This window comes from Cotesia glomerata, unplaced genomic scaffold, assembly GCF_020080835.1.
Source record: "Cotesia glomerata isolate CgM1 unplaced genomic scaffold, MPM_Cglom_v2.3 scaffold_18, whole genome shotgun sequence".
NCBI classification, from domain to species: domain Eukaryota; kingdom Metazoa; phylum Arthropoda; class Insecta; order Hymenoptera; family Braconidae; genus Cotesia; species Cotesia glomerata.
The window spans coordinates 132,635-154,258 of NW_025402219.1; the positions used below are offsets into that span (position 1 = coordinate 132,635).

The 21,624-nt window shown below is 27.0% G+C and overlaps 3 protein-coding genes and 1 long non-coding RNA gene across 6 annotated transcripts; 1 reads left to right on the plus strand and 3 right to left on the minus strand.

Annotated features, from left to right (window-relative positions):
* Positions 1–463: 463 nt before the first annotated feature.
* LOC123273984 (merlin) lies at positions 464–4,654 on the minus strand. The gene is made up of 8 exons (XM_044741483.1): positions 3,971–4,654; positions 3,566–3,901; positions 3,262–3,489; positions 2,968–3,177; positions 2,537–2,643; positions 2,266–2,395; positions 919–1,254; positions 464–849 (listed from the first exon to the last, which is right to left on the minus strand). Exons 1-8 carry the CDS (start codon positions 4,067–4,069, stop codon positions 472–474), a joined length of 1,824 nt encoding a protein of 607 aa, XP_044597418.1. The 5' UTR covers positions 4,070–4,654; the 3' UTR covers positions 464–471.
* Positions 4,655–6,377: 1,723 nt separating this feature from the next.
* Positions 6,378–8,976, plus strand: LOC123273983 (serine/threonine-protein kinase PAK 2). Of its 2 annotated transcripts, none has more exons than XM_044741481.1 (2): positions 6,378–6,607; positions 6,723–8,976. In XM_044741481.1, exon 2 carries the CDS (start codon positions 7,135–7,137, stop codon positions 8,632–8,634), a length of 1,500 nt encoding a protein of 499 aa, XP_044597416.1. In that variant the 5' UTR covers positions 6,378–6,607; positions 6,723–7,134; the 3' UTR covers positions 8,635–8,976. The 2 variants fall into 2 exon arrangements, with proteins under 2 accessions (XP_044597416.1, XP_044597417.1); XM_044741482.1 differs by lacking the exon at positions 6,378–6,607 and having other exon boundaries at positions 6,630–6,971; positions 7,096–8,976.
* A 633-nt stretch (positions 8,977–9,609) lies between these two features.
* Positions 9,610–16,186, minus strand: LOC123273975 (pyruvate dehydrogenase protein X component, mitochondrial-like). Of its 2 annotated transcripts, none has more exons than XM_044741475.1 (12): positions 15,930–16,186; positions 14,958–15,139; positions 14,696–14,886; positions 14,437–14,611; positions 13,549–13,727; positions 13,207–13,358; positions 12,993–13,135; positions 12,742–12,918; positions 10,237–10,421; positions 10,063–10,163; positions 9,814–9,988; positions 9,610–9,718 (listed from the first exon to the last, which is right to left on the minus strand). In XM_044741475.1, exons 1-11 carry the CDS (start codon positions 16,045–16,047, stop codon positions 9,840–9,842), a joined length of 1,752 nt encoding a protein of 583 aa, XP_044597410.1. In that variant the 5' UTR covers positions 16,048–16,186; the 3' UTR covers positions 9,610–9,718; positions 9,814–9,839. The 2 variants fall into 2 exon arrangements, with proteins under 2 accessions (XP_044597410.1, XP_044597409.1); XM_044741474.1 differs by having other exon boundaries at positions 9,610–9,750; positions 15,930–16,185.
* A 25-nt stretch (positions 16,187–16,211) lies between these two features.
* On the minus strand, positions 16,212–16,566 carry LOC123273976. Its single transcript, XR_006511419.1, has 3 exons — positions 16,447–16,566; positions 16,348–16,366; positions 16,212–16,245 (listed from the first exon to the last, which is right to left on the minus strand). It is a non-coding gene; the product is annotated as an uncharacterized LOC123273976 (long non-coding RNA).
* Positions 16,567–21,624: the final 5,058 nt, after the last annotated feature.

Genomic DNA, 21,624 nt, shown 5'->3' on the forward strand with positions numbered 1-21,624 from the left:
GGGAATAGATTGAAACAAAATTACAATAAAAATTATTTATTTTATTTTGACGATTTTCAATAAAAAATTAGTATATCTATATATAAAATACTATTTAATTATCATTGTTACTTTTTGTAAATTTAACATTATCAAAAATTTAATTATATTAAGACACGTTATGATACAATTAATTGTATCTTTTGAAATATTATATAAATTTATAATTCAACTACAATAATAAATTTAATGGAAATTCTGTATGGCATTACTGATAAAATACATTTTTCAGTGCATCATAAAATTACGATAAGAATAGTTAACTATTTTATAATAAAAAGTTTCAACAATAATTGTCAATCCTATTTACTGAGTATAATTAAAAATATAATTTTTTATAAACAATCATTTTATAAAGAAAAAATAACTATTAATTAATTAAAAATATATTTATATATTACATTAGTTAAAAAATTATTTTTTCTCTATTACCTAAAGTTCTTCGAAAAAGGCAACTCTGGCTTTCGTAGAGCCTGACTTAACTTTTTTAAGAGTACTGTATTTATTTTCACCAAGTCTAACTTGTTCGTCATGGAGTTGGTCTAAATCACATTGTTTTTCCCCAACTTTCATTACTTCTATTTCAGAACGTAATTCACGCAACTGTTCTTGCAAATGTTTGCTTTTTTCCCAGTAATCAACTCTTTCCTTTTCTATTTCTAACGAGAGTTGATCAACATCTCCGTCAGTTATGAGATCATACGATGTTAATTCTGTAGGAAGTGGATCTGTATCTAACTGCAAAGTTTGAAGATCTGCTTGTAAATCGGACGGTAAAACTTGTGTTGATGGAAATATATTTGGTACAGGCTGAAAGTAAATATAAGATAAATAATTTATTTACTTTACAGAAAAATAATTTATTAATAAAATACTTACTGTTATAGTGGCTGTATAAGCGTTTCTACTTAAAAACTCTAAAAGCTTTTCTTTAGCTTCTTTTTCAGCTATGCGTGCTCGAAGTAATTCATCCTTTAGTTTCTCAGCTTCTGCAGCTCTTCTTTCAGACTCTTGAACCAACCTTTCTGTTAGTAATTCTGCTTCTCTTGTTTTTCGTTCTAAATGAACTTTTTCTTCTTCAGTTTTCATATTATTTAGCCGAATCCGAGTAATTTCTTGTTCAGCTTCAGACGCTTTCTGACTTAATAGCATAGCTTCTTCTTCAGCTACTCGGCTTTTTTCTGCTAGTAAATCTGCTGTTTCTTCGGACCTTCTCTGAAATTATAATTATTATTATTAGAATAAATATACTCAGCAACTTTCAGTCATTATGCGATTGCCGAGATTTGTAGATTACGAATAAGAAAAATTTAGCTTAATGATTTTTAAATAAATCTAATCACACTATACATAGTTTGGGTACTCTTTAAATAAATTAAAAAAATAATAGTGCTGTCACAGGATCAATTACAAATAATTTAATATAAAAATGTGACGGAACAGAATTATAGAACCAATAAACTATTAAAAACTCCTCCTTAAAAACTTAACATAAAAAATTGATTACTAAAAAATATATAAAACCAAAAGACACTAATTCTTATCAAGACCTATCTGATGATATTAAATTTAACTAAAAAATTCCTTTAGAAATAATAATATGCTCGTAACAAAATTTTCCTTACTCTCTCAATTATTTAAATCATAAATCGACGTTCTAATTAACAAATTGTCTTACTCCATTTTAGAAAATCTTCCATTTGTACGAAAAAACAATCGGTTTAAAATTTGTTATCACTTTAAAAAACAATTTAATATTTAATAGAGGTATAATGTTTTGGTTTGGATTGTTCAAATAATTTATCATTGGACTACTGCTACATTAAAATGTTAAAAAATCACCATCTAAAAAATAATTAGTTAGACAAATTGCTAATTAGACCGTCGAAATGGCTGTCGAAAAAATATCAAACCCAATTTACGATAAAAATATACGCGTTACAAAATTTTTTTTAGTCTTTTGATTATATAAACTAATTTTTGACCTATAACCACATTGACATGTACAAAACAAAGTAAATAAATAAACAAATTACATTTATCGTGAAATTCAAATCTTATTATAACTTCTTCGAAAATTTATCATAATAAATTAACTATTGCTAAAAAGCATATGAAACATTGAAAAGGCACAAATTCAGGTAAAGACCTTTCCATTGATACTAAATTAAATTTTAAAAACTCATTTTATCATATAATTATTATTATGAATCATTTTCATCTTACCAAAGCTTCATTTGCTAGACGAATTTCTTCTTGATATTGAAGTAACCGTTGTTCCATGGCAGCTTTTTCTTTTTCAGCAGCTTCACGTAATTGTTTTTCTTTTGCCAATTTATTCCTTTCTATCTGTCGCCTAAATGAAAAAAATTTAAAGCATAAAGGTTTAAGAAAATTTGAATGATTTACATCCTTTGGAGTTTTATTTTTTTAAAAGAACAATTATGATATTTAATCATTTTATTAATTGAATAAATTTAAAATTAATTTTATTTACCTAGATCTTTCTTCTTTGGCTTGAGCTTTCATTTGCTGAACTTCCATCGAATCGGGTTTACGCCTTCTCATAAACAAGTCATGATTTCCAATGCATAGATCGAGAATCTGAAAAAATTACATTCAATACTAATTAAGCGTTATGTTTAAAGTTGTATTATTTCTTTATACGCAATAAATAATAAATTAATTAGTTGTTAAAATCTACATCAAATTACATAAATTCAACTTAAATGATATCAAAAATATTCAATACTTCTTTTGTTTGAATTTTAAAATTCTAAATGATGTAATGAATTTTATTTACTGATTTTTATTTATCTAAATTAAGCTTTATCTAAATATACTATAGTAATTATGTGATTGTAAAATTGTTATGTATTGCCTTGGCATATAGTTGAATAAATAATAGAAAAAATATTAAATATTTACCAGTTTGTTCATGCGAACTTTTAAAGAAAAAAACACAAAATTTGGTGATGACTTTTCTACTGGTTTGATTACAAATTTTTTATCATCAAAGCTTATATGACGTATTTCAGACCAAGTGAATGTAGTTTTTGGAGTTAATTTATTTTCTTTTTCATAAATATTCAATCCAAGTGCTGTTACACCAAGCCATAAATTTGTTTCTTTTTTGTTCTAAAATAAAATAATCAAGAATTATAAACAAAAATTGATGAATGATTGAAAAGTCATTGAGTTAATTTACTGCAAAGTACTTACATTTATCGGAAAGTAATTGACGCCATACATATCAAGATCTTGTGCTATTTTTAAATACTCCATTTCCGCTTCATCACGAGACATTCCTCGATGATCCGCGTACCAAATTTTAATACGATCCTCCCACATTTCTGATGTCATTTGATATTGATCAATTACCCTTTGGGGAAGTAAATGTTCACTAGTTAACATTCCTGGTCTACAGGAAACTTCATCGTAATCTCCATACTAATAATTAATAAAACTCAAATTAATTTAAAGAATTATTCATGAAATTCAGTAACAAAAAAAAATAGTTAATAACCTTTGCTTGTACGGCATAAGATGCTAATAAAACTGAAGCTTCTGGTGGACAATAAATGTCCATTGACAAAATGGCTTGCTTAACTTGAAGAAAAAAAAGATGTTGCGTTACTTCTTGAACTAATTCTTCAGCGACGTCTTCTGGATAAAATTTAGCAAGGAACATAAAAGGTGTGGTTGGTTGCTGAGAAATTCCTTGATCCTGCACTTTTTTATCTAATTTAAGCCATGATATGAACCCTTTAGCATCTTCATATTGAAGACCAAAGTACCATGTTTCTCTTAATCCTATTGTTCTGCAAACTAGATCAAATAGATCTCTCCCCGTAGCTCTCCACTAAAAAAAAAATGTGATTGCATTAGAAATAAAAAAAAAAATTTATATTTTATAAAATATAGCACTAACCTCCAAATTAAATTCTAATTCTGCATCTAGAGTGCAAACTTTAATAGGAAAAGACTTTCCTGATTTTTTACGCCTAAATGGTGGCATTTTACTTTTCATTTTTTTTACTCAGTCATCGCAGAACATTATGAAAAAAAAAAAATTCATAAACGTTTAACATATTTCATAATAGGTACTTATTATAGAAGTCACTTGAGAGGATGTTTTTCATGTATATTGAACATTTTTCAATAACTTAAAAATTTAAACACTTCAGTTACAATGAATTTTAACAATTTAAATCCAACACGCTGTCGTGATATTATTTATTGCGGTTTTCCCAATACATTTTAACTAAAATAATAATAACAATTAATCATAGAAAATAACTTAATCTATTCACTGAAATGATGGGCGTCAATTACACAAATAACAACAAGAAAATTTAGCTACGGAAAATTTTCTAAAAAAAAATTGTGACATATTATAGCGTGTAGTACATACAAAAGATAAAACAAATATGCACTTATTATAATTATTATTTTTAGTTTGTCTGGGTCGGGACAGTAGAGTCAGTAGAGTTGTTACATTAAGATGACGTCACACGCGTATACACAGTTACATTTAAGCGCGCTTGTAACATGCCTGTGTAAAATAGTATTCAAAATTATTAATTATTATTTGTAATTTTTTAAGCGATTAACTACCCAAAATTTATCTATTAATTATTGCAGGGAGAGTTTATTATTTTACAATATTGCAAAATTTTTTTATACAAAAATATAATAATTTTTTAATTTGAATATTTCAAGGTACTAGTTGGTAATAATTTTTGCCAAAAATTATTGGAAATTGTTCAAGGATAATAATTGTAATGTTTTATTTGGATTTATACTTAAACATCAAATGAAAAAATTAATTTTAATTCCAGTTAATCAGAGAAAAAAAATTATAAAATAGTCTGATAATTGAAAGAAACATGATACTGAAATCAGCAGACATACTTATTTAACAGTTTTTTTGATTTTTATTAAAAAGTTAATTATAAAAAAAAAATTATTATTTAAAAACTTGCATTTGTAAATAAAATTAACTTAGCGGATATTTGATAATTTTAAGAATTTTTTTAATGAATAAATTATCGCAAAAAAATGAGAAAAAAATCACGTCAAAATTTTAATAAATTGGAAATGCAATTTTTTAATAATAATTTTTCACTTGTAATTGTTTCTAATTTCTAGATGTGGAATTTCTTTATTAAAATTTTTATGATACTTACTGAAATTGAGAGACATCTGATAATTTTTAGAAATTATTTAACAAATAAATTCTAGCAAGAAAAATTCATTTAAAAATTCCATCTTTAGAAGCTCTAAAAAATTCTAAATGTAATGTTTAAAAATAATTTTCTTGATCTAGTTTCGTCTTCAAGAAAAATTAAAAAAATCATCAAGTGTCTATTAATTTCAATGTCCTAGTTTTTTTCATAACAATTTAGGTGTTGTAAAAATAAAAAAAATTGACAGATGTTTTTTAATTTTAATATCACAATGAAACCAATTTTTTAAATTTGATAATCTAGAATATTTTTAGAATTATACACGATTAAAAAAAATATTTTGAGTATTATAAAATCAGTTGATTGTACAAAAATTGCAAAATTAAGATTTTATTCCAATTTTCTTAAATCGATTTTTGCAATTTTTGTAAGTTTTACAGCAGTGGGAAACGAATATATGCAGATGTATATGATTTTAATAGAAGTCCAACAATTTTTTAAAATATTACACTAAAATTAGCCGACACTTGACAATTATTTAATTTTTCTTAAAATATAAATTAGTTCTAGAAAATTATTTTTTAAAAATTGCATTTATAATTTTTTAGAGCTTCTAAATGTAAAATTTTTCAATGAATTGTTCTTGCGATAATTTATTTGTTAAAAAATTCTAAAAATTATTTCAATATTAATATTATAAAAACAATAATAAAAAAAAAAAAAACAAAAAACGTCAAAATTTTAAAAAACTTTAGTGTAATTGTTTCTATCATTACATTAAATTAATTAAAAAATTTTTATAAATTAGCTGTCGAGAAATGTTATTACTTATTTTTAAAGACTACATTACTGAGAATTAATTAGTAAAATAAACGCGCACAATTATCACTTTTAAAATTTTTAATATTCTGTATCCGTTTTTTCTCGCATGGATTGATTGATCAATCGTTTTTGATCTGTCACTACATTACATTATAATCACTAAAATACTCACCCATTAGGTGGCGCCGTGGTTTAAATATGAGAACCATTTTGTGATTCATTTGTAAATTCACAAATAGTTTTATTATTTTTCATTGTCAGAAGAAAATATAATAAATATGTAAAATAAACATACCAGTGAAAAATACTTGAATTTTTGTGTAGAAGATCAAGAATGTAAAAAAAATATTTTGAGAGACGTGAATTGATATAAAATTAAAGTATTTTAAAAAAAGGTTCTCATTTTTAGTATTTGATGTGCAATAAAATTGGTTGCGCCATCTTGTGGAACTAAAGTTTTAGCAAAGCCAATTTATACGATTTTTTTTACTGGCTAATAAATTCCATAGTAAAAAAAAAAAACAATTTTTTTTTAAAGTAATAAAGTTTTTTTCTAGGTAAGTTAATAATTTATTTTATAAAAAAAATTTGTATTTATCGAAAAGTTCATACTTATGGCAACGATTTAGTTTTTAATTATTAAAATAATAACTTGTTGGGATTTTTTTTCAGAGTTTGTGTATACCAAACTATATATACCAATGGAAACGCATGTTTAGCATTTGAGTTTTCTACATGTTTGATTTGACACAGCAATCCATTGATGTATTTGGAGTAGCGAAGGACGATGAACGACACCTTTCAAATAACACATGAACGTGATAAGTGTTCTCTGCTGCTGTTATCAGGAATTGAAAAAATTTTGCGGTTAAGATAACGAGCCCATAATTAGAGTGTTCCGACCAATAATGAATGTGATAAGTAATTTTATAATGTATTTGTAAATTAGTGAAGTGAAAATATTTTTATTACCAGCGGTTTTTGATGTAACATTTTTCACGCCTAGCTGTCACTGTAATATTTAACAAACGATATTGTTTTACAGTAAAAGATTAATCAAACAACGACTAATAGCATCTAAAAAATGAGTCTCAGTATATCGAAATTTTTTTCGAAAAAGAAAACAACTACTGACAATAGTGTCGCTGAAATAGGTTTACCTACAAATGTTTTTCATCAATTTCATGTTATTAAAAATGAAGAAACGGGCCAACTCGAAGGATTACCAGATCCTTGGATTCGTTTACTCAACACTCAAATTTCAAAATCAGAACAAGATTCACACCCAGCAGCAGCTCTTCAAGCAATTAAATTTTACAATTATTCGATAAAGAAAAAGCCTGTTGAAGAAGTTTTCAAGCCATTTGTTACTGAAGATTTAATTGAAGAAGAATCCCAAGAAATTGATCAAATTTTGATGAAAAAATATAAATCAAATCATTCCCAAAGTTCTAATTCTGCTAGCATTGACAGTCAGGAGCATACTGTGCCAGAGTTACCAAAAAAAATTAGTAAACCTCCGAAGCCACTTCCGAGAAAACATACCGAGCGTGTTGATAAAACTTTGACAGAAATTTTAGAAGATCTCAATGCTTATCAATTAGACGACAGTAGTTTGACGGAAGATAAAGAAACAATTGAAGAAGAAAGTCCTGTTCTTCGTAAAAAAAGTGACAGTTCATTAGAACGTATGACTGATGAAGAGGTGTATGAAGAATTGAGAAATATTTGTCAGTGTGACGATCCTAACAAACGCTTTGAAAAAACCAAAGAAGTTGGAGCCGGTGCATCAGGAACTGTATTTATAGCTACTGATTTAATCTACAATCAAAAAGTCGCGATAAAGGACATTGATTTGTCTAAACAGCCAAAGAAAGAACTTATTTTGACAGAAATAAAAGTTCTTAAAGAATTTCAACATCCTAATCTTGTTAACTTTTTAGATGCTTATATAGTTGATGAGCATTTATGGGTTGTTATGGAATTATTACAAGGAGGACCTCTTACAGATGTTGTTACTGAAACAGTTATGAAGGAAGTACAAATAGCCGCAGTTTGTCGGGAAGTTTTAAAAGCCATAAGTTTCCTTCATTCTAAGGGCATTATTCACCGAGATATTAAATCTGACAATGTTCTATTGGGAATGAATGGCGCTGTTAAAGTTACTGACTTTGGTTTCTGTGCCAATATTGATGGAGATGAAAAACGACAAACTATGGTAGGTACACCATATTGGATGGCTCCAGAAGTAGTCACTAGAAAGCAATACGGAAAAAAAGTAGACATCTGGTCTCTGGGTATCATGGCCATTGAAATGATTGAAGGTGAACCACCTTATTTAAAAGATACACCTTTGAGAGCATTGTATTTGATCGCTGCTATCGGGAAACCTTCCATTCCTCGTTGGGACAGTCTTAGTCCAACATTCCAAAATTTTTTAGAAAAGTGCCTTACTGTTGAAGTTGATGAAAGGGCTACAGCTGACGAATTATTAGCTCATCCTTTTCTTGAAAATTGCGCTGAACTTTCGTCACTTACTCCACTCATTCGAGCAGCTCAGAAAATTCTTCGCAAAGCATTCTGATATATAATCAACAATCTAAAAACATTTTTTAAAATTATATCAATGTGTGATAAATTTTTACGTCTAATTGGTAGTCAGGTTATCTAATTTCATGCCATCATTTTTATATGTTGATTGAGGTGCAATTAATAATACCATTAAATACACTAATTATTATATGTAAAAATTTTTTTTTTTTTTTTTTTTTTTTTTTTTTTTTCCCAATGATTGTTCTACTAAAATATATATGTATAGACTTTTTTAAATTTAAGAGTAATTTATAATTGTAAAAATGAATTCCATGTGAAAATGAAGAGTGTACTCTTCATTAGATGTATTAAATAAGAGTATTAAGTAATTGAATGGTTGAATGAATCAATGTATTAAACGTTTTATAAATATTTATGATTGCTAATTCGAAGTTTAAAAATAGTTTTTTTATGAAAATTTACTAACTATTATTATTTTAATGATATTAAAATATTAAATAAATTTACTTTAAAAAGCTTTAATATTGCTCAAATTTAAATTTTTTATAAGTGATTTACCAAGGACATTCAATATGTAAAAATTTTTATCAATAAATGATTCAGTTCGGTTCAATTTTTTCATTTAAGTTTATGATTTATTTTTTTATTATTTTAATTTTTTATTTAACTTAAATTATTTTTTGGATTAACACAGGTTTCAGGCGGGGTGAGTAATTTTACAAATTTTAAATGTTTAACAAATATTTTATTTACAAAGCATAATTATTTTTTTCTTAAAGTTGTTCCAATCATTTAAAATAAATTAGACGTCAACAAGTTTATTCAATATTGAATTGTACAATTGCATAATTAAAAAAAAAAAATTTCAATGTTACTTTATAAATTGAATTGCATTCGATTTTAATATTTTAATATAAGTTAAAAAAATTTTTAATTATTGAAATCAACAGCTTAAATGTTAAATATTACAAGCCAAATAAATTCTCTAAATTTATTTTTTTTTGACTTTTTTTCTAACTTTCAAATGTTCAACCGTTTATTTAAATATCGATATACATTTTCCTAATTAACTTCTCAATCTTAAAAATAAATCATAGGTTCATCTAGATTTTATCCTATAAATTAACATGTTTTAACATGGTTATTACTGAAATTATAATCAAAATCAGTGATGTATTAATATATATGTAGATGACAATTGTATACTCACCGATCATTGAGACCGAGGTACAATAGTTAATGATTGCTTCCAATAGAACGGAATGATGGATTTTCTAGTCTCGATCGGAGAATTGATAAGAAATTAGCAGCTTGATCTTCACTAATTGCTCTACTGTCGTAAGACAGAGTGGCACTCATCATCGATTTCTTTCTAAGACTAGTATCTAAAAAAAGTTAAAAGTTTTATTAATACTATCATTATTTATGTAGCGAAGATGATATTAACATAATAATTTACCTAAAACATCACGACCTGTTCCAACAGCAAGTATGGCTGTTTGAGGAGGATTTATAATAGCTGAGAATTCTTTGATTCCAAACATTCCAAGGTTGGAAATTCTGAAAACAAATTACTCGATATGTAAATTTAAAAAATAACTTTATTGTAAAAAAAGAGTAAATATTTACTTACGTAAATGTACCACCTTGAAATTCGTTAGGTTTTAAAGTACCTTTTCGAGCTTTGTCAGCTAATGATTTTACGTCGTTTGAAATATCTGTTAAACTTTTTTTAAGTGTATCGAAAATAATTGGCGTTATTAGACCAGTAGGTGTTGAAACTGCAATTGATACATCGACATTTGGTATACGGGTGACCTATAAAAAAATATATTAGCGAATTATCTATCTAATTAAGAGAGTAAGTAAACCCGATTCGATGGAAGTTCAGCAAATAAAAGCTCAAGCCAAAGAAGAAAGATCTAGGTAAATAAAATTAATTTTAAATTTATTCAATTAATAAAATGATTAAATATCATAATTGTTCTTTTAAAAAAATAAAACTCCAAAGGATGTAAATCATTCAAATTTTTTTAAACTTTTATGCTTTAAATTTTTTTCATTTAGGCGACAGATAGAAAGGAATAAATTGGCAAAAGAAAAGCAATTACGTGAAGCTGCTGAAAAAGAAAAAGCTGTCATGGAACAACGATTACTTCAAAATCAAGAAGAAATTCGTCTAGCAAATGAAGCTATGGTAAGATGAAAATGATTTATAACTCTCAAGTCTCTTTATTGTTATTTATATAATTAAGAGAGTAAGGAAAATTTTGTCTCCGGCGTATTTATATTATAAAATGAGTTTTTTAAATTAAATTTAGTATCAATGGAAAGGTCTTGACCTGAATTTGTGCCTTTTTGATGTTTTATATTTTTTTCAGCAATAGTTAATTTATTATGATAAATTTTCGGAGAAGTTATAATAAGATTCGAATTTCACGATAAATGTAATTTGTTTATTGATTTAATTTGTTTTGTATATGTGAATGTGGATATAGGTCAAAAATTAATTTAAGCATATAATTTAGAGACTAAGAAAAACTTTGTAACGGGTATATTCTTATCGTAAATTGGTTTTGATCTTTTTTCAGCGATAGTCACTTATGATTTAAATAATTTAGAGAGTCTAGGAAAAATTTTGTGATGAGTATATTATTATTTTTAAAGGAATTTTTATAGTTAAGTTTGGTATCAGAAAGGTCTTGGTAAGAATTAGTGCCTTTTTACGGTCTTATATACACGGTGAGAAATTTCTGTAGAAATTTACTATGCATACGTAATAAGACTGAACCTTAATGACTCAATTCAAAATATTACCATAAAAATTTAAGAATATCATATTGTACCAATCAATATTTACTAGGGACCATAGTAAATTTGACCATGCAACTGTTACATAAACATATATAAAAAATTTTCGTAAACTGACAGAACAAAAACTGTTAGTGTGCTTAAAACTTTTCATTATAGTTTCATAGTAAAATTTCTGTTGCTCAGTCGACAATAAAAATTTATAAAAAAGTTTCACATTTAGTCACGTGTACTCGGTTTAAATTTAAAATTGTGACTATGAAATTTTCAAATGTCCCATAGTAAACGTATGCGTGTCAGTCGCGACGCGCGCTCTTTCATTTTTTCGTGCTGCTTTGTTTTGTCAACATAAGTCTACAGACGCTATCAGTAGTGGTTAACGGTGTTATGAAAATTGCAATAAACATTAAGTTTTAAATAAATATTAGTTTATAAATCCATCAACACATGAATAGTTAATGAAAATTTGTAAGATTCATAAATAATAAAATATTTAATAATTTACCGTGAAAAATTAAAATGAAAACAAACATTTGATGGTTAACCTGCAACCGACACTTCTAATAATAATAAAAAATAATTTAAAAGTTATATATTGTGTTTATAATTATTCATAATAAAATTAACTGCCAAAATAAATCCTACGTTCATTGTTAAAAATGAAAAAAAAAATAAAAAAAACTATATTTTAAAAAAATATTTTTAAAAATTATTGCAAACAAAAAAAATCTTGTTTGGTTTGATATTTTTTTTGATTGCTAAAAACGTTTTTTACTCCAAAATTTTTTATTTTTTACAAACGTTTTCTTATTTTTTTTGCTATAGTACATTCGGAAATTTAAATTATTGCATATTTCATTTTACTATGGTACATTTCAATTTCTACCATTTACTATGTCTGATTTCATTTGTTTCGGAAATTACTATAGGCCATTGTAAAATTTTATTCTGAGTCAATAAGGTTCACTAGTAATATGCACCATTGTAATATCTAAAATCCATGCAGAATAAAAAATAATGGAAATTTTTCACCGTGTATTTTTCAGTGACAGTCAATTTTTTTTGTTAAGTTTTTGGAGGAGTTCTGAATAGTTATTTGGTTCTATAAATATTTTCCATCAAAATTATCCATTAAATTATTTGTAATTCATTCTGTGATATCACTATTGATTTTAAATTTTATCCAAGCTTTGTATAGTGTTGTTATAAATATCAAAAAATCATTAAGCCAAAGTTTTCTAATTCATAATCCGTAATTCTTGACAGTCGCATAGTGATTGCAGATTACTAGTTATAATTAAAACAAATAAAAATAGTTGATACTCACTTGTTCATTTTTATAAATTGAATTTATAGGCGGACATTGAATGAGCGATTGAGCGACAGCTTGTATAACAAAGTCATTCACGGAAACTTTCAAGTTTTCGGCTTTGAGTTCACTTCGCAATTCATTGAGTTTGTCAATATTTACATCAATCGTTATGTATGAATGAGGAATACTACTCTATTTAAACGTAATAAAATTTTTTACTTTGCTGATTAATAATTAATAATGACAAATTATGAATCTTTCTATACCTTTGATTCTCCTAGACGTTTCGCAATTACAGCTCTAATATTGGAAACTTCATGATCGGTATAAGTCGATGGACCTGATTTTGGTGGTGCTGAGATTTGTGTTTTGGTAGTTGGAGCTTGCTTACCGGTAGCCGATGGTTCATCTAAAAACAGTGAATCAATTTAGTTTAAGAAATTACAGTAAACTTTCAAGTAATACTAAAGTAAAACGAACCAGCTTTTAAGAACACTTTTTGAATTTTATTGCTTTCGATATGCGCCAAAACATCGCTTTTTAGCAATCGATTAGGACGTCCACTACCTTTGATAGAACTGCTACTGATTGCGTATTCTTCTAAGATTCTCTTTACAGCTAAGCCGTAAACTCTGAAATAATTAAAATTTTTATCAAAACGAAAGTAATTTAAAATACTTTTTTTTTTTCATTATTTTATAGCATCACTTATTGATAGTAAATTAAAAATTATTTGATTAAAAATGTAATCCATACTAGATAAAATTTGATGAGCCATTATCAATCAAGTATTAAAACTTATTAATTTTTTAAAATACATACTGATCGCTTGGAGCAGGTTGTCCACTTTGTGACGGTGCAGCTTTTGGTGGTGCAGCAGTACTTGACCCTTTAGCGACTGGTTTTGTGGATGTCGGTATAACGGCAGACTTCCAGTCCATTCCTTTCTCGACTGTTACTGCAATTAATTGACCAACTTCGACCTGAGATCCCTCTTTAACCTGGATAAGTTGTAAGTTATTTTCTAATCATTGTTCAATTCTGATATTAAGGGGGATAGCCACTGTGATAATTCGAAGAAAAACTTTATTTGCTTTAAACAAAGTTTATGCATTCAAAAATATGTGTATAAAATTTTGGATAGAAATTTTGAAAATTTTCGGAGTTGCAGTCATTTTAGCGAGAGCAGGTCGACCGATCGTTTTCGATCAGCGCTCCGATAAAAATGTCCGAATCCGTTGAAAAATGAATTGTAACGTCAATAAAAAGATTAATAAAAAAAGTCATGGACACCACCGGAGATAAGGAGGAAGAACCTTCACATGACTCAAGACGATAGTTTAATTCAAGTATAGATATTTCAAGAGATAAATGATTTTAGGGTAATGTAAAGTAAAATAGATTGACAACTTGAAACGCGTTTTTCTCCAAATGACTTTTTTCAAACTGGTCGCATCAATAATTCAAATAAATATCAACAAATTTTCAAAATTTTGTTTTATTGATAAAATTTAGCTAATCATAATCTATCTAATAAAGTTATTTTTATTAGAGGGGGGCTCAGCCCCCCAACCTCCACCGGGGCTTTGCTCCTGGACCCCAACTTCGGGTCACCCACCATGTATGAGTGTATGAGACGTCATACACTCACCACGTATCTGCTCAAAAATAAATTTAATAGCTACAATCTTAAAAATTCATCATACATACAAGATATTTTGCTAAGATTGCATCATCCTCCATTTCAAATGTCATAACTGCTTTATCTGTTTGAATTTCAGCAACAGCATCACCGGGAGATATTTCGTCTCCTTCATTTTTTAACCACTTAACAATAGTACCTGAAGTCATTGTAGGTGATAATGCTGGCATTGCAACGTTAGTTCTGTTAAAAAAGAAAAGTAAAAATAAAAATCATTAACATAGAATATTCAAGTGATGTAATCAAAAATCAATTTCAGATTTTTACTGGCCAGGAGGAGGTTCAACTACTTCATTGCTACTGCTCGAAGGTGCTGAAGCTGGAGCTGAGGCTGAAGCAGAACTAGCATCTGGTTGCCCTGATGCATCAGACATCTCAATTGATTTCCAATCCTCATCAGGTTCGACTGTCAGAGCAATCACAGTTCCGACTTTTATATCTTTCGTTCCTTCAGCAGCCTAGAAAGCAATATTAATGATTGAGATATACAATTAATTTAATAAAATTAAAAAAATATGAAAGTTCTTACAATGATTTTGGCCATAATACTTTCTTCTTCTGTTTCGAAAGTCATAACAGCTTTATCTGTTTGAATATCAGCGATTGCATCACCAGGTTGAATTGGATCTCCTTCTTTTTTTAACCATTTTACTATGGTACCGGATTCCATAGTGGGTGAAAGAGAAGGCATCGTTATTTCTTTCCCCTTGACTAAAAAAAACAATAAAAATTATTAATAAATAACAATAAAATAAATTACATCAAAGTTAGCAGTCACTTAATTTTATTTAATAAACAAATTTGTTCCAAAAAATTATTATTAAAAAATTGCATTTTTAATTTTTTTAAATTTCTACAAATCAATTTTTTTGCCATAATTTATCTGTAATTAGTTTTTATGAAAATTATAGAGTTTAATGATACTAAAATTGAGACATCTAATAATGTTGAGAACTTTTTTTAACAAATAAATTTTCACAAGAAAAACTTATTTAAAAAATTTCATCTCAAATATCCTAAAAAATTAAAAATGAAATTTTTTAAATAATTTTCTAGAACTATTGTCTGCTAATTCCAGTGTCATTAAGTTTAAAAAAAATTTATTTTTATTTTAAACTTTATTTCATGCATGTCATCTAAAAAACTGAAAGTTAAAATAGAGTATGATATGTTGCTATTGTTTTAAATTGTTGGTTTAATAATTTAATTTAATTTTGATTACAACTAGTGAGCTTGATATTTAATTTTGAATAACTATGCATGAAATTTGATTGCATAACTAAGTCAACAGCTGAATTTCTGAATTAAATTACTCATAATTTTTAGTTTTTTAATAATTAAAAAAATTCTGATAATTGCGAGTTCTAAAATTTAATGAAAATAACTTTTTTTTTATACTAGTAAATAAAAATAATAGTAATATGATTTGTGTCAATTGATATTATAATCTCACACATATCATTAATTGATTTAAAAAAAATATTCAGAGTTAAATAATTACCATTTAATAGCCGACTGGTATGGAGACATAATTGATTATATTTAACAGGTAAAACAAAACGTGACACTAAATTATATGTATATTTCGAAGATATAAACCCTACTGTAGTTCTAATCATTTTCTCTGCTGAATAGGTTAAAAGTGTATTTTTTCATATGTCACTGAGATATGAAAGGTTATTAAAGGTTGTATTTTAAGTTTACATACACACACATATATTTACTGTCATTGATAATCCTAACACTATTTTCTTTAGTTGTAACCTCATGATGACGCTTGACGCTAGCTTTGAGCGTCAAACTATAGCTCCACCTAGCTGAAATAAATAAAGACATATCCAGCGTCAAATGCCAGCGTCAAATTAAAAATCAGCGGCGAAAAATGTATGAATATCGAAAGTCGATATCTCGAGATATACCTAGAAGCTAGTTCTTAACCTAATTTTTTATAAAAACACATGGTAATAGTAAAATAACTTATGACAACAATAAATGTTAAACATTAATGAAATAATTACATCAAATTTAAGTGACTTATCGAAATTTCAATGGCAGATGAATATGATTATCAATTGTGGATTTATCAGTGTCAAAAAATAATTCGTCAAGCGCAAATAAAAAAAAAAATTCGACGTAAAAGGATCATTGTTGCTTTATTATGCAATGAAATAGTTATCCAGAGATCTAAAAAAATATACACCAAAGAAATTTTGGATCCATCCTTTATTTAAATTACGACGAGAGCATGGATTTTTCGAAGCCGTCTTCCCAACTCTTTCTTCATACTCTGAAAAAATTGAAAATTATATTCGAATGACAGCTGTACAATTTGAGCATAAATCAATACAATTAATATTGTTCATTGTTATAATATTCAGTTATTTTGAAAAATTCAGGTACTAACCTAATAATGGATAGCAATAATAATTATTGTCGATGTAATGATCCGCATATTTTTTCAAACAACCGTGATCTTGATAATTTTCACAGATTGTCTCGCACATACCACAAGTGAAAACAACTTTCATTTCCTAAATATTAAAATAATTGATTACTTTTTCATATAAAAATAATTTAACCAAATTTTATCCAAACATTTTTCCCACATTTATTGTTTCCATTTTAAATAATGTATTACTTACATCGACGAAATCTTCAAACAGTGCCATTGCATTTGCCTTCTAAAATTAATATTATTCTATATTTATTCAATATTCAAACAGACATTTATTTAACACAGAAATAAATAATTTGGCTTCTTAAACTTTGTCAAAATCGATTATTTTCGAGTTCGATTATATTATTTGTAAATTGACGCTCCACCCTCAGCATAAAAAGCTAAACCGAGTTTAGCTTTTTACGATTTGACGCTACTAAGTTTTTTCCAGGTGGCAGCACGGCCTAAATTAACCACGTGACCCAATTTGACGCTCATAACCAGCGTCAAGCGTCAGCATGAGGTTACACCTTTTATCAATTGATTTGAAAATAGAATATAATATAAAAGGGGACGGGGACACTTTGCTAACAATATGGCGGCGGTTAAAAATTTTATGTTGGCTATGCTAGCTATGCAGTGAAGGCGCGCAAATAATTCGAATCCGAACAAAAACAGTTTCACTGTAAAAAAATCGCGCCAAATCCACGTTCATAAGACTATTAAGAAAAAAAAATTTGTTTTTTTCTTTACAAAAATATATAAAATAAAAAAATAAAAAAATCCAAGTAACCGATATGATTACTTATGATTTTCGGAAGTTAAAAAAAATTTTGTTATAAATTTAAAAATTAAGAAAAAAATTTTGGAACGTATTTAGTGTGCGCGGTTGCAAAATATTTTACTTTTAATGAAATTCGTAAAATCTATTTACTAGGACTTTAAAAAAATTGAAATACACAATGACGCACACCAAGTACGTTCCAAAATTTTTTTCTTAATTTTTAAATTTATAACAAAATTTTTTTTAATTTCCGAAAATCATAAGTAATCATATCAGCAGTATGGTGCAACTTTGGCGCATCCCACTCCTTTGAGGTGGGGGTAATGTGTGTGTGTATGTGTGAGTCCGCAGCGCTAGCAGTAGTAGTAGTAACGGTAATATAAACTATTGCAAGGTCGCTGAGCTTGCAAATTGCTAGTAGTAGAGGCTCTTATTAAATAATAATAATTATTATAATGTACATATACATTATATATGAATATATATATATATATATATATATATATATATATATATATATATATATATATATATATATATATATATATAATGGATAGTATATAATGGATAGTATATATGTATATTCACTTACCTTTTAGCGATAAACAATTAATTATGATATAATTTGTAATATTAATAATTCTATTGATAAACGAAAATCTTACTGATCGTATACCTACACTTTATGCCTTATTAGTAGTAGTAGTAGTAGTAGTAGTAGTAGTAGTAGTAGTAGTAGTAGTAGTAGTAGTAGTACTAGTAGTAGTAGTAGTAATGTAAGTTATCGCAAGGTCGCTGAGCTTGCAAATACTTTGTATATGTATATTCACTTACCGTTTAGCATTAAATAATTAATTATTATATAATTTATAATCTTAAATAATTCCATTGATAAACGAAAATCTTACTTACCGTATACCTGCATATCAGATCTTATCCCAGTCAGCATCCAAGTCAGAAAGATTTCAGTATGAAGTCTTTTAAAAAACTTCTTATAGAAGTCCTAATGTGACGTCTTAAGGAGCTCTTTTTTACGAGGTCAGAACTAAGAGCTCTTAATGAACTCATAAGTTTGGAGTCAATTTTCTGACATCTAACTGAGTCCCTTTTTTGGACTTCTTTTTGAGTTGCGTATAATGAGCTTATATATAGACATTATAAACAAAAGCACAAATTTCTTTTTAATATAAAGCTGTCAAAATCTTATTCATTTTTCATTTATTACTTTCCTGATTGAGAAATTAAATTGAAAATGATTAAAAATAATTCGAATTAAATGATTTAAAACAATTTGAATAGATTAATATATAGATATACACTTGGCATAGGTTAACTCATTTCTCTTAATCCAGGTTAATTAAATTTTTCAAAAATTTTAAATTATATTATGAAGTAATAGGCAATAATGTTAAAATCTGGTTCGTAATCAAACTAATTTAGATAAAATAATAAAATTGGATTCTAATCTGAAAAAGTTATGTGAACTTTCTACATTTAAGGAGTACTTTGCATGTATCAATTTTAAACATTTTATTCGAATTTAACGATATCTTATAACTATATACTTATTAATTATTGTTGAATTTTTAATATTCATTAATTTATCTATTAGATTTTATATTGTGAAAAGTAAACAAAATTTATATAGGCTATTTAAAAAAATATTACAGGTAGACTTTTGAATATTTTTTAGTATATAAATATTCGTAAAAGTTACTTTTTCTCTATCGATACACAGTATCAAATAGAATAAATAATATAGACAATGATCGCAACATTTCATCACTATATAAACTCAGCTTATAAGAATAATGAGATGTGTAACGACATATCGTTTGAACAGCGTAGGGGGTTAGGTATCGATCTAGCACGCTCGCGACTCGGGTTCGAATCTTAGTTACGGCAATTGTGATTTTCACTTTCTCTCTTTAAACCGACAATATTAGGTCTAGCTAAAATAATAAACATTCGAAATCAGCATCGGTGCTTCATGAAACTCTGAATTATTTTTCATAATTTACTTTTACTATTATTATTATTATTATTATTAATATTATTTTTGTTGTGTTCTTATTATTGTTATCATTATAATAGCGTATAGAGATCAAAAATCATTCATTTGTGCGAGTTCAGAAAAAAGAGCTCGTTTTGATGAGTTCTTAAAGTCTACAATAAGCGGCGCATTCGACCTCTTGAGAAGGTCTTAAAGACGTCTTTTAGACGTAGACTCTGACGTCCAAATCAGAAATCTGAGCTCATTCGGAATAACTTAATACGTCATTTTGCTATCTGGGATTTTAAGGATAATGAAGGGATTTTTTCTTATTAGCTATTATAATAATATTCATAATAAGCATAAATTATCAATACATGTATTATTAGTTATTGATACATAAGTTTTCGCAGAATACAGTCCCTTGCGGTTTTACAATCATTCTGAAAACACTCTGGAATTATTTAGAAATTATTCTGTAACCTCGATGATTCTTGAGTAATTTCAGAGTTAAATTGTTTCCTTTTTTCAGAATATTTTTGAAGTTAAATCAGAACGAATTCATAGTATTTTCATAGTTTTTTTAGTGAAACCATAAAATTTAGGCAGGTTACTCCGAATTGTTTTCAGAGTGAAGTCAGAGTAAATTATAAATCGATTCAGAATAAATTTATGATATTTTATGGATAGATGCATAGTTTTTTCGGAGTTACACCAGCGTGAATCCAAAATATTGTTACAGTGAATCTAGACGAAATTTCGGCTTATTCTAAAATGAGACTAGTGAACGCTTAAATATTATTTTTGCTCTATTTTAACGATTGTATGAAAAGAAAAAATATTTTCTCTACTCTTGTCATAAATTCGAAGTAGAATTTATGGTTCTTTGGAAAATTAACGGTAAAATTTCGTATATTTATTTAAAAAATAAAAAGTATTCACTTTTTCAATGAGATAACCATCTCATACAACGGAGGGTCCTGCAATTCCCTACTTAATTTGAACTCTTGAAATATTATGTCTCCCCGGGAAAAAATGATCAGATCTGATCAGACATGAACAGGCATGAGTCTTCAGGTCTGATCAGGTATGAAAAATGACCGGGTCTGATCAGACCTGGCCAGGCATGTTCAGGTCTGATCAGATCTGTTCATGTCTGACTCGATCAGGTCCATAAAAAATCGGTGCCGACGGGGATTCGAACCGTACACCTCGCGCTCTTCAGACTGACACTTTACCTCTTGACCAAATGATTCATCTTAACTTGAGAGTATCTTTCGAGCTACTTCAAGTAATTCAAATTTTATACATGATTTATCCTTATAGTTAACGGAGTTCTATACCTAATTTATTAATTATTAATAATTAATCATATATTACAGTGATTTATTCGGAACGGCTATGTATTTTTTTTCGCTCCATTAACATATGGTTCTACACTGAGAGAGAATTTTATTCAATAGTAATAAAACAGTTTATTTGGACTTGAAAAAAAATTTAGTTAATATTAATAAAATTATATTTCATATAAATAAAATTATATTAGTATTTAATAAAATTTCATAAGTATTTAATAAAATTTTCTTAAATACTAATATGTGTTTATTAAAATAACCACGAACGACGCTTTCGTTTGCTGTCATTAATACGAATATTAAGTCATTAAAAGAAATAATCTCAAAAAAAAAAAAAATTAATATTCATCAATTAATTATAATATATTCAAATATATTTTCACAGTAAAGTCTTTTAATAAATAGTATTAAGATTTTTTAACAAGACATCCTAACCTAACCTATTTGTTTACTTCATGACGAATCACATGTAGAGATTTTAAATAATAAAAATAAATAAATATTCGATTGAATTTATGAAATCATAGTCTTTATTTTTAACAAATGCGTCCCTACACCCGGGAAAAAATGATCAGGACTGATCAGACCTGTTCATATCTGATCAGGCCTGAAATTAGACCTGAGCAG